The 12,634-nt window shown below is 39.3% G+C and overlaps 2 protein-coding genes across 3 annotated transcripts in view; one reads left to right on the top strand and one right to left on the bottom strand.

The window, feature by feature from the left end:
* Positions 1-9,080, top strand: part of LOC133528798 (vacuolar protein sorting-associated protein 33A) — a 54,494-nt gene extending 45,414 nt beyond the window's left edge. For both annotated transcript variants that reach the window (XM_061866267.1, XM_061866266.1), the window contains exons 7-11: positions 2,940-3,116; positions 4,066-4,191; positions 4,530-4,715; positions 5,629-5,752; positions 7,905-9,080. In XM_061866267.1, coding sequence (XP_061722251.1) covers positions 2,940-3,116; positions 4,066-4,191; positions 4,530-4,715; positions 5,629-5,752; positions 7,905-8,188 — 897 coding nt within the window. In that variant the 3' untranslated portion in view covers positions 8,189-9,080. The remainder of the gene's footprint in view (positions 1-2,939; positions 3,117-4,065; positions 4,192-4,529; positions 4,716-5,628; positions 5,753-7,904) is intronic.
* LOC133528797 (exocyst complex component 8) lies at positions 9,074-11,431 on the bottom strand. The gene has a single exon (XM_061866265.1). It carries the CDS (start codon positions 11,298-11,300, stop codon positions 9,255-9,257), a length of 2,046 nt encoding a protein of 681 aa, XP_061722249.1. The 5' UTR covers positions 11,301-11,431; the 3' UTR covers positions 9,074-9,254.
* Between the last annotated feature and the right edge of the window lie 1,203 nt (positions 11,432-12,634).

Genomic DNA, 12,634 nt, shown 5'->3' with positions numbered 1-12,634 from the left:
ATCCAAAGGCCTGTTAGCAACGGCAATGATATCCATAAGGGACGACGAAGGTCACGTGACTCCCCTTCGTTGTTTAATTGATCCAGGGTCAGAATCAAGCTTTTTAAGCGAACGCGCAACACAAGCGCTGCGAGTCAAGAGGTCACCTGTGAGAGGAGTTGTTACCGGTGTCGGCGACCTCCAGGTGAAGATCAACAGCGTAACACAAGTTCAAGTATTATCAAATCAAGATGACAGTTTCCAGCTAGATGTCAAAGCTTATATAATGCCCTCAAAGCTCACATCACAACTACCATCAAGGAAGATAAAGTATGACCCACAAGCCTGGTCACACATACAAGGACTCACTCTGGCTGATCCTAAGTTCCACCAGCCAGGGCGAGTAGACATGTTACTTGGTGTAAAAGTGTATGCACAAATACTAGAAGGCAAGGTTAAAAAAGGTCCACCTGGCACTCCATGCGCCCAAGAAACTAGCCTAGGTTGGATAATATTCGGAGACGTAGAAGGCACAGCAGACACTTTACAAGAAAACATAGTTGTGATGCATCATCAGGTCGACGTGGACGACATGTTAAAGGCATTTTGGGAGATAGATACCACAGATACAAAGAAGAGTCACACGAGAGAAGAAGCAAGGTGTGAAATGATTTACAAGGAAACGCATACAAGAAACGAAGAAGGAAGATACATAGTAACGTTACCATTCAAAAAAGAAGAACCACTATCTCCAAAAGGACAAACAAGAGACATCGCCATGCTGAAACTGAAACAACAAGAAAAAATATTCAAAAGGGATCCAAATCTAGAAAATGAGTATGTTAAAGCTATAGAAGAATACATGAATCTAAACCACATTAAAGAAGTTCCTGAAGAAGAAGTTAACAATGAGGAAGTATATATACCCTATCACGCTGTGATTAAGGAAGAAAAGGAAACAACAAAGACAAGCGATCCTGATAAGCAATATCGACTGCTTTGTGTCACTTTTGGTACTACTTCTGCGCCTAATCTTGCTATCAAGACACTCCATCAAGTACCAGAAGATGAAGGCAAGGAGTACCCGCTTGCATCAAAAACCACAAGGGAAGATTTTTTAATGGACGACCTGATGACCGGGTCAGACACCGCGCAAAAGGGTATAGATGTTGCTAAGCAGATCACTGAGATTTGGAGGAAGGAAGGATTAGCACTCCAAAAATGGGCTTCCAATAGCACTGACTTCCTTAAAGAATTTGAACTTACCAGTACGATGTACGCGTGGACAGAATCTACAATGGTGTTGGTAAGAAATAAAGTTGTGACTATACAAGAGACTCTTCCAAACCAATGGTACCACGTTCGAACTACGGATAACCCTGCTAACATTTCACCCAGAAGCAAGCCATTGAGTGAATTGAAGATCTGCGACCGCTGCTGGTGGCATGGAACGCAGTGGCTGAAACATAAAAATAAAAGGTTAGAACATCCAATCATAGAAGAGACAGACCTGGAAATGAAAAAGATTAACCTAAATAGAAATAAAAATACAGAAGTCTGTAAAATGTTACCTGAGAAGTTTGAAAAATATGATACTTTACCTGATTTACTGAAGTCTATCGCTTACGCCAGAAGATTCTTGACGTACCTGAAAGAGAAAAACACAAACACGGAAAAGATCATAACAACACAAGAATTAGAGAAGGCACTATTAATATGTATAAAAGCTGTGCAAACAGAACATTTTAATGAAAATATAGACAGCTTAAAAACAAGGAAAAGAGTGAACATTAAGAGCAAACTAAGAACTTTAAATCCTTACCTTGGCGCTAACGATATCCTCAGGGTGGGCGGTAGATTGTGCCATTCTGAGTTAGATGAAGCACGAAATCATCCTATAATTATAGGGAATTGTCACCTGACATACCTCATAAATCTCATCATGCACGCCGCTTACCGAAGAACATTACATGGGCGATACCAGCTGACACTGAATTATATAAGGACGAAGTACTGGATCCTAAGAGTTAAGGGATTACTAACAACTTACCTCAGAAAATGCCTCAAATGTGCAAGACATAACGCTATTACTACAGATCAGCTGATGGGAGATTTTCCTAAACAAAGAGTAACACCTGCTAAACCTTTTTTGAATAGCGGTGTTGATTTTGCCGGTCTTTATCAATGTTTTGTGTCTAAAGGTCGAGGTGCTAAAACATGTAAGGCCTACATAGCAATTTTCATATTCATGACCACCAAGGCTATACACCTAGAAATGGTATACTCCTGGGAAACGGCAGCTTGGACTTGGACGCATAATGGATAAACACGCCGGCGCTGATAACTTAACCCATGTACCTACGAGTATACTGAAGTAAAAGTGGTGATTCAATCATAAAAATAACTATTACTAAATTGTGTTAAATTGCCTGTTGATACAGAATCATAATTTACCTAATGCTCTAAATTAAATTAATTTTGCACGTAACTATGTTTCAAATCTTCTACTTTGTTTTTGTAACTAACTAACTAAATACTTAAATATTTCTATAACTTTTAGTAATTGAATTTGACCTAACTTGCTGACCTGTTGTTATGTAATACTCTCTCATACTTGCTTTCCTTACTATACATAGTGCTATAGTTTGTCAATGCAATTGCATGCATTTATGTAGTTAATCATACAATTTGTTATAGTAAAATACTATGTACAATTTTGTAGATGAGTTATATCTATACCTATGTAGCTTAAAAAAAGGTCGATGCCCTTTTGGTGGACGGTATGTTAGATGCGTTTTTAGCATGTGTGGGTGAACGTATTAATGTATGCATGTATGTGTCAAAATCCAGTCGCAAATAAATCTTCAAACAGTGCACACGTCTATCTCTTAAGAAAAATCCCTACATACAACTATCAACCTTATTATAAAGAACAACTATGTAATGATTTAAATACACAGGTCGGAGCAGCAATATCGAAGAAAGCGCGCATAATCAAAAACGAGCTAGACGAACGGCACCGCCATCACGAGAAGTCAGTCCAGGAAATCAAACATTTCGTCAACCGCCTGCCTCAGATGCTGGCCACCAAGCAGTCGGTGTTCACCCACACGGCCATCGCTGAGTGTATCAAGGAGGTGAGCAATTTACCGCATAATAGCCTAAGTGTGAGGCCTGAGTGGACGCTCGAGTTGGGCGTGCAGCGGGGCGGGGCGCGCGGCGGGCATGCAGATGTATAGGAGCGGCCGCAGCGCACGCTGCTCACGTCACTTGTGAGCCCGACGCCACGCTGCACGCCCGCCGAACGCTCCGCTTCGAGCCTTACACTTAGAACGCAAATGAAGCGTTTACAAAAATTTTACGGTCCGTGCCACACTATTTTCAGGCACAACAGCCTATGTTTACTCCGAAAACTATTTTTTACGGTTCCGTACCCAAAGGGTCAAACGGGACCCTATTACTGAGACTCCGCTGTCCGTCCGTCCGTCCCTCTGTCACCAGGCTGTATCTCATGAACCGTGATAGTTAGCCAGTTGAAATTTCTACAGATTATGTATTTCTGTTGCTGCTATAACAACAAATAAGTACTAAAAACAGAATAAAATAAATATTTCTTTCCAATCTCGAGGTTCTCATCCAATCACCAAAGTTAAGCAACGTCGGGCGGGGTCAGTACTTGGATGGGTGACCGTTTTATAGATAATGGTACGGAACCCTTCCTGTGCGAGTCCGACTCGCACTTGGCCGGTTTTTTATTGATATATGTAGGAATTTAATTTTTATTGCGTTCCTTTCTGAAGACCAGTCTTATGTTCCATCAAAAATAAGGAAACCTTAACCTTAACCTTACCTAACCTTAACCTTTCGAACGTTTACGTATGTTTTCATGGTTTCCGCACGCCGTTCCGGTATGCGAGCGAGACAGCGCTACGCGTGCTTATTATACCCGCATCGCACTGGTAACCAAATTATGTGTGAAAACCGGCTCAAGGTTTTATACAACAAGCACGCATAAGAAAGTACTTATATCCAAATTGGTCAAATATAAATAAGAAGTTCATTATGTATCTAATATTTGACTTACAGACAACAGACTCATTCGAGTTTCAAGACACGATACGGTGCGAGGAAGACTTCCTGAACTGCATTGAGAACGAAAAAGCGTGTCCCTTCATTGAAGATCTCATCGCTCAGAACGCACCTCTCACTAAGGTATCTACATACATACTTAATTTCGCTTTCACCATCCTATGTACCAATCCTATCAAAACATTGGTCTAACCTACACAAAAAATAATATATTCGAAATTGTCACTACGAGCCCTTTCATTTTATACATTTGTCACACTCACACAATATAGTATGAAAATTATTTTTTTGTCCTCTAATTTACCTCTCAAATTCTTGCTATGTGCGCCTTTTTTCTCAACGACTTACATAAATATGTGTACCAAATTTCAACATAACCGATCCAATAGTTTCGTAACAAATTGGCTATACAGCAAGTTTTTACAAAGAGGTTTTTAAAAGCCTTTAGTTGTTCCATTCAGGTCCTTCGCCTGATCTGCCTCCAATGTGTGACCGGCTCCGGCCTGAAGCCAAAAGTACTGGAATATTATAAAAGAGAGCTGGTCCAAGTATATGGTCTCATGGCGTGGCTCACTCTCTGCAACTTGGAGAAGTGTGGGCTGCTAAAGCCACAGTCGGGAGCGAGGCAGTATGCAGTGTTGAGGAAGGTATGAACCCAAAAATACAGGAACACTATAAAAGAGAGCTGGTCCAAGTACATGTTCTCATGGTGTGGCTCACTCTCTGCAACTTGGAGAAGTGTAGGCTGCTGATGCCGCAGTCGGGAGCGAGGCAGTATGCAGTGTTGAGGAAGGTATGAACCCAAAAATACAGGAACACTATAAAAGAGAGCTGGTCCAAGTACATGGTCTCATGGCGTAGCTCACTCTCGGCAACTTGGAGAAGTGTAGGCTGCTGAAGCCACAGTCGGGAGCGAGGCTGTACGCAGTGTTGAGGAAGGTATGTACCTGAAGTTCAGACCGAAAAGTTTAATACTATAGGTAAGAGAACTTGATCTCTGTAACCTTTAAGGAGCCTACTCTACCGCTAGGGGTAGAGTGTGGTTGGGTAGCTCAGTCAGTTTGAATTGAACTGGACTATTGTTCCGTAAGGCACGAATTCGTATCTCGATTATCTTCCATTACTTACTGATATAATTTAAACTAGCACTAACGGTCCGTTTGCTAAGCCGCGGATGGACAAACTGACAGAATGACATGGCGAAACTATAAATGTTCTCTGAGTTGACTGAGTATGGAACTCTAAAATATTATGCTCTTTTCTCGCCCGCAGTTATTAGTGGTGAAAGCAAGATACACTGGGAGTTTTGTTTATGATGGGAGGCAAAATAGCAGACGAATTGCCTGATAGTAACCGATTACCGTCGCTCATAGAGGGGTTGTAAGTGCGTTGCCGGCCTTTGAGATGGAAGTACGCTTTTTCTTGAAGGTCGTATCGGTCCGGAAATACCGCCGGAAATAACAATTTTAAGCCAAAATCTAATAAAGATGAGATTATCCAAGTTCCTCCTAGTAAACTATTCTCTTTTAAGTTATTAAATAAAATTAATTGATATTTTAGACCCTACATCTAACGATGGACGAGTCAGAGCTGGACAGCAAGGACAAGAGCTACCTGTCTAGCAAATATACACCTCTGACCGTGCGGCTTAGCGAGCACATTGCCAAGAACAAGGGATGGACTGGTAAGTCTATTACTTTTTGTTTTATGTTCTTATTTATTAATTTAAACTTTATTGCATAAATTTACAAAAAGAAAGAGTACAAATGGCAGACTTAATGCCTTGAGGCATTCTTTACCAGTCAACCATTGGGCTAAACAGAAACAGTTTGGTGCAGGATTGTAGAGTTGATATGAAAATAAGTTTTTGGCAAAAATGTCATTTACAGTACATATGGGGCTACTTTATAGCACTAGTGCGAGAAGTAGCATATTACGTTACTGTGTCGAACATTTAAAGGGCCATATGTACTGTAAAACGTTGTACGATATATGTGCGAATAGGTAATTCGCAACTCGTGTCGATTTAAAACACTCCCTTCGGTCGTGTTTTAATTTATCGCCACTCGTTTCGAATTTCCTATTTTTCGCACTTGTATCGTAATGTACTATTTTGCTACAAGCTTTTATCACTGACTGTACTTTTTTTAGACATGTGACTAATACTCATCGAGCTAATTTTAAAAACCCCAAACACAATTAGGTCGCGTTGTTTTATTCCAGAGTTCCTATGGCCACCTCCTGTCTCCATCAACAGATCAGTTCGATGGTACCATAATATTGCATTGTAACCCGACTTACATATGCATGCAAAATTTCAGCTCAATCGGAAACCGGGAAGTGGACCAAATTTAACTTGCAAACTTTGATTACAGACAACCGGACAGGTGAAACTGAATAAAAGCTTGTAATAGACACAAGTCGAGACTACTTATGATACTATAGTTACACATATATCAAAAATTCAATATTTATAAATACCTAAACATATATAATAATTATGTACCTAGTGTGAGATATCACGCAAACATAGTCGCGAACGTTTTCATTCAAATATATGCTTACGCGACTTGCTTTTGAATGTAAGCTTGCTCTGAGCTTGTCTGATAGGCAAGAGGGTTTTAATGTGGTAGCACCAGCTTAAATAAACTAATGTACAGTCGCCATCAGATATATCGGAGCGGTACAAGTCTTCACAAATATCTGAACAATGCTTCTTTAATCAAGATGTTAAAGTGCAAGTTTAAATAATTTGAGTACTTTGACCACTTCTGTATATCCGATGGCTACTGTATCGTACCTTCGGTAATTCCGGAAACGGCAAATGCGACGTATTTTAGAGTTTGCGGGTATTTTGGAATATTTGGAAATACATCTTCGTGTTTTGAGCATGGCGTCGTGTTTTTCATCTAATTACCTAATTGTACAATATTAAGTTTAAAATGTATAACAGAGTAATGACTAGATTTCATAAAGAGCAGGAGTGATAGGTAATCTTGAAATGTGTCGAAGTTTAGTGGAAGTTCCCACTTTGTCGCTTACCATAAGAATGAAATTTGCTATGGCAAGCGACAAAGTGGGACTTTTTGCCCGGAAACGTCATAAATACATTAACTTCGGACAGTATTATCAACAAACGAACAGAAATATTCACGAGCGATAACAAACAGCTACAATTACGGATGGATGACGTGTAGGTACCAGTAGATAACTGTTACATTTGACTAATTTTACTAATTCAACGGACCAATTTAGCCTACAAGCATGAATGACCTAATTTAACGCTTGTTCAAATTGGAGTACATATTACGCCTCTTATTCCTATATGTAAATTTCACGGGCCAAAAGACCGGAAAAGAGAGATTCTAAAACAAGAAGGATTACAATAAAGACGTTAATTTTTTACAGTGTTTTCCTTAAACAGTGATTTCAATATTTGCTTACTTAGGATGAGTAAAATTTTTGGTTTAAATTTGTTGATTCAGTAGTTGGATTGGTTGGATGAATTTGGACCCGAGTATGTCCTTAAACTACGTCCAAAAGCGAGGTATGGGCACTCTGAATACCATATCGCTTTGTGTAGTAGGGCAACGCACAGCGGATGTCATGTCATTCCAGATCTAGAGCAGAGCCCAACTGGGGAAGTACCTATTCCTTACAGAAAACCGCAGCCAAATAACACTAGACCCTACTCATAATGTTGTGTTCCTGCCGGTTGGTGTCAGTGTTAAGGTCGGCAACGCGCATGTAACAGTTGTAGAGTTGCAGGCGTTGTCACCGACGTAGTATTAAAAAAATGAGGTTCACTGATAAAAATACATCGAATTTGTTCACAGGAATCCAGGACATGCTAGGCCTCCTCCCAGGCGCCACAATAGACGAGCTTCAAACCCTACAACCACGCAGTGCGCGCCGCAACTCTTCCTCAAGCGAGACTTCATCCTCTCTAGAAAGTCCCCGAGTGGTCCTGGTATTCTTCATTGGGGGATGCACGTACCATGAGATCTCGGCGCTTAGAACTATTAGCCAGATGGAGGATTCTAATGTTGAGTTTGTTGTGTTGACTACCAAGTTGATCAATGGTACCACGTTTATAGAGTCACTTATGGAGGTGGAGTAATTTTAGGCAGCGCCTTCCCCAAGAATCCTAGGATTTGTTTGTCAGGACTGAAATGGAATTGCAGGGACAGGACTGAAATATTGAATTTGTTATTCATTCGTAGAGCCCCGATTGATTGTGGTGTGGCATTCATCCGTAATGTCACGTATTCACTATAAACAAATTTGCTTTGAAACAGTGTTGGTAAATAAAGTTTCAAAGAAAATGTATGGTATTCATTACGAAACATTGTTTATGCTGCGGTGGCAGCATGGTGCCATTTTTATCACTTGTCACTATGCCTATCACTATCGCACTTACCTACCTGTTAGAACTTGACAGGCACGGTGACAGGCGTTGAAAATGCGTCCGTGCTACCGCCGCTGGTTTATAAACGAAAATGTTTATAGTGAATATGTGGCTTAAAATTAACTACCATACCAAGTTGAACATTAACCACCAAACGATCACTTGCAATCGATATATAATAATGCTACTTGATGTCACTTGTTTGCTGTAATTATTATTTCAATTTTTTTTTTTTGTTTTTTGGTACAATATTTAATTTTAGACCATAAGCTTTTTGGAAAAATGGCAAATTATTACAGTATACAATTCCTTATAGCAAGTGTAAAATTGATTTAACTTGTTCTATGTATAGTCTAAATGCTATAAAATTATTCCTTTAGTGCCATTTGCTGTAAAGTGTGAATCATATATTATAGAATGGCATGTAACATGTATTATTATTTACATTAAGATTATGTTAAGTACACCAAAGTTGTTAGTAAATTTCGTATTTTAGATCATTATAATGAGATATACACCTATGAGTATATTTACCTATACATAATTATATTGCTTGTTCATATAGAACTGTATCTTAAAAGGAAATAAACTTCATGATATATTTGTCGTTTGTTTATTAAAATTTCATATTGATTAACTTGCATATAATATAATTTGATCAGTTTCATTAAATAATCATACAAAAATCCTGCATGCTTACTACCTATATTTTACAGTATTAAAGCTTTAGCGTAACAAAAATAATTTCGTACACCATTCACCATGTCCTTGACTATTCTCATAAATATTCGTTACTCGTGTATTTTGTGATATTAGACTTCTTTGGCAGTGCCACACTGACACCGTGTTTCTTTGCTAGTGCCAACAACTTGTCATTCTCATATCCCACCTCCTCCTTGTAACATCGGAGCATCAGAGGCATCACTGTATCCAAAATGAACCTGAAATTCTTTTGAGCGTATATTGAATCATTACCTACACCAAGCACTAGCCTGGCATTAAAAATAGCATAGATGCAATCATCCAAAGTCTCCATCAGGTCCTTAGTAACAAGAGTCAGTCCCACTTTCTGAATAGTTATCACAGACTGAGCAAACCATATAGTACTACTAGAGAGGTCAACCCATGTCTCGTTTATAACATACTTAGCTAATATAAGGCCCAAATTCTCCATCTGTGTTAAAAACTTCTGGACACCCGCTTTAGTGTGCATGTTAACTGGGGTCCACTTGTCTTCTGCTAGTTTTGATTTCATAGAATCTATAATTTTTTCTTTATACTCTTTGAGAGCTTTGTTTGTGGGTGATCTTAAGGAGCTGTTGAGATGAAATCTCAGGTCCAGCCCAAACTCACAGAACAGCAGGCATTGATCTCTAAGGCTCTGAACACACTCCAGAACTGAATCTAAAGGGCATTGTGGTGTGAACACCTGTTTGATGATCTGACTGAGTAGCATTCTTAGTTGCAGACTTGCCCACACTACAAAAGCACTAATTTTATTCTTAGGAAATAGAGTTGTAAACTCTGTTAAGGCATCACTCAATGAGCAGAAGAAAACCTCCCCAACTTGCTTAACATATGTATTGATAGTACCCTCTAACTGGACTCCTTTGATGTGGACTTTGACCGTGTGGCTGCAGATTGCCAGAAACAGTTCACAAGCTTGACTTGTCATGTTAAACTTGTTGAGGATAAGCACCGGATACCGAGAAGACTGGAGCCCTCCCCGTGGACTCCAGTTGTGAGTCACATCAAGTTCTTTTAGCAATATATCTATTAGAATCTTCTGTTTCTGTTCAATCTTTTTCAAGATGGCATCTCTCTCGGGGTGGGTTTTAAATTCATCAGAATTCAAAGATTTCTGAGCAGATACCATCAATTCGTAAGTTTTTTGAAAATGTCTTTCAACTATGAGTACATCTAGTTCCTCGGTGACATCGGCCAGCCATTCCGGTAGAGTTGGGATCTGTGGTGATGGCAACTCCTCTACTGATAAACTAGGGGACTCTACTAACTCTGGCTTAGGCTTTTCATCCTTCTTTTTCAGTTTGGAATTCTCATTTTCAATATACATTTTCTTGGCCACATCAAACTTATCCAACCAGTCTTTTTTAATTGCAAAACTGTTACATTGGAAGACCCTTGTGTCAGGGAATGCTAGTACCTTAAAGGCTTGTTTCACAGTACCTAGGTCGCGCACGTTAACTACGGCCAAAGTGCTAATAGGATAACTTGCTTGGAATTTGTACCTCATTGGCCCTCGGCGGTTTGTTATCCAAGATGAAAGCATGAGACAGTCATTAAATAAATAAACATGCATTCTCTGTAAAGCGGTATTCTCTTCTGCGTCGATCTCTAGCAAGTCTCCCTCATGAAGCAGAGTCCTGTCTGGGGTGTCTAATAAATTCATGCAACTTTCAACCTTATCCATGATAGTGTTGAGTTTATTTTTCCTCTGCTCTTCCGCTTTCTCGGCTTCGAAATCCTGTGTATCCAGAGACTCCCGGGAAATGGTATTATCGTGCCCCAAAACAGAGGCATGAGAGAGCGTCGTAAGCACAGACCTTTGCTCGCTAAGCAGGCGCGACAGCTTGTACATTTCAGCCTCCAGGTGAGATATCTCTGTCGCCGTCTCGATGAACTGCATGTAATTCTCGTAAACATTTTTCTTCAGAGCGCTTGCGGTATCTTCGGCGAGAACTTGAATCTTCTCCTTTTGCTGTTGCAGCTCCTCCCCTCCGACGCAGGATCTCGCTAATTCCTTCACGTAGCGATCCGGACCAAAGTCTGCTTTTGCAAACTTTTCCATGTTGATGTCGGACATGGTTTCGCATAAATATCAACAGTTTTATGGAATTAAATAGCAAAATACTCTAATTCAATCATCATTCGTTATCGAACGACAGAAAACGCATCAGAGACATTTTTATGCTTTTAAACTTGGTAAGACATTCCTAAACGTCAAACGACTCGAACGTGTCATACGCCCTCGTTTTTTATTTACACATCTCAAATTTTCGTGCTGCATTTTTCACATTACTTGAGCAAATAATTTATAAATACCGAAAAAGGAACCACACGAAATATTAAATGACGCAGTTCAAGTATAAAATATTTTTTACATATCCAAATCAAAACTCTTTGCACTCTTTGGGTTTTCGTTTTCAAAAAACACCTAAGCCAAATGTCAAAACGTTTTGATATTGCTTAGTTCACTCAAGCAACACACGTTTTAGTTGTTCATAATTCATAACATAAGAACCGGTTTTGGTCCTTCGAGCCAGATATCGAAAAGGTTTCTTTTTTCAAAATTATTCAGGATGACATAATGCTGTTGTACCAAACCTTCTATTTGATAATATGATACCACTGTCGTTATATTATCCTAAAAACGCCCACTGCAAGCCAAAAGCGATCCCCTCTACAACCGTCCATCCTGTAATATATCCCGATATCGTTAAATATCCAAAGGTTCTCTGTGATATTAATAAAATCGTGTCCTCTTTATCAGAAGCCTGCTACAGAATGGTCTATTTTCTAATTAGTCGTGGAAGTTCATGCACACGGCGGCATCGTTTATCGTCACGATAAAGCAGGGAACCTATAGTTTAGCCCAGAGGACTGCTTCATTTCAAACATAGACAGAGATAATCACACTTTCTTTGTCTTATGCTAGTCCTAGTCCTAGCACCCAATAGAAAGGGACGAGTATAGTTTTTTTTGTTCCTACTTACTGAAAAATTGTGTTTGCTAAACTACAAATGTATCAGATTCTGTGCAAGCGCTTTACTTTTACCGTAGACGGTAAAAGCATAAATAAAAATCATAGCGATTAAGCACATCTAGTCCTGTTTTTTTTAAGCTAGGTATTTATTCTACATTTGTACAATAACTTTGTTAGGGATTACCTTTTTAGCATAAAAAAATAAATAAATAAATATTATAGGACATTATTACACAAATTGACTAAGTCCCACAGTAAACACATGCATACAACATGCACAACAACAACATGCAACATGTACAGCATGGAATGGCCACACCTTTAATATGTTCAAAACTCAGTATATTTATATTTGGTAACAGATAAACTACCGCGGCACCTATTAGCTCACGCAAGATGGGCAACTTATACAGTTATAGCTTATTTTAAGGCAG

The sequence above is a fragment of the Cydia pomonella genome, chromosome 20, assembly GCF_033807575.1.
Source record: "Cydia pomonella isolate Wapato2018A chromosome 20, ilCydPomo1, whole genome shotgun sequence".
Classification (NCBI taxonomy): domain Eukaryota; kingdom Metazoa; phylum Arthropoda; class Insecta; order Lepidoptera; family Tortricidae; genus Cydia; species Cydia pomonella.
This window is presented reverse-complemented; position numbering and strand designations above follow the sequence as displayed.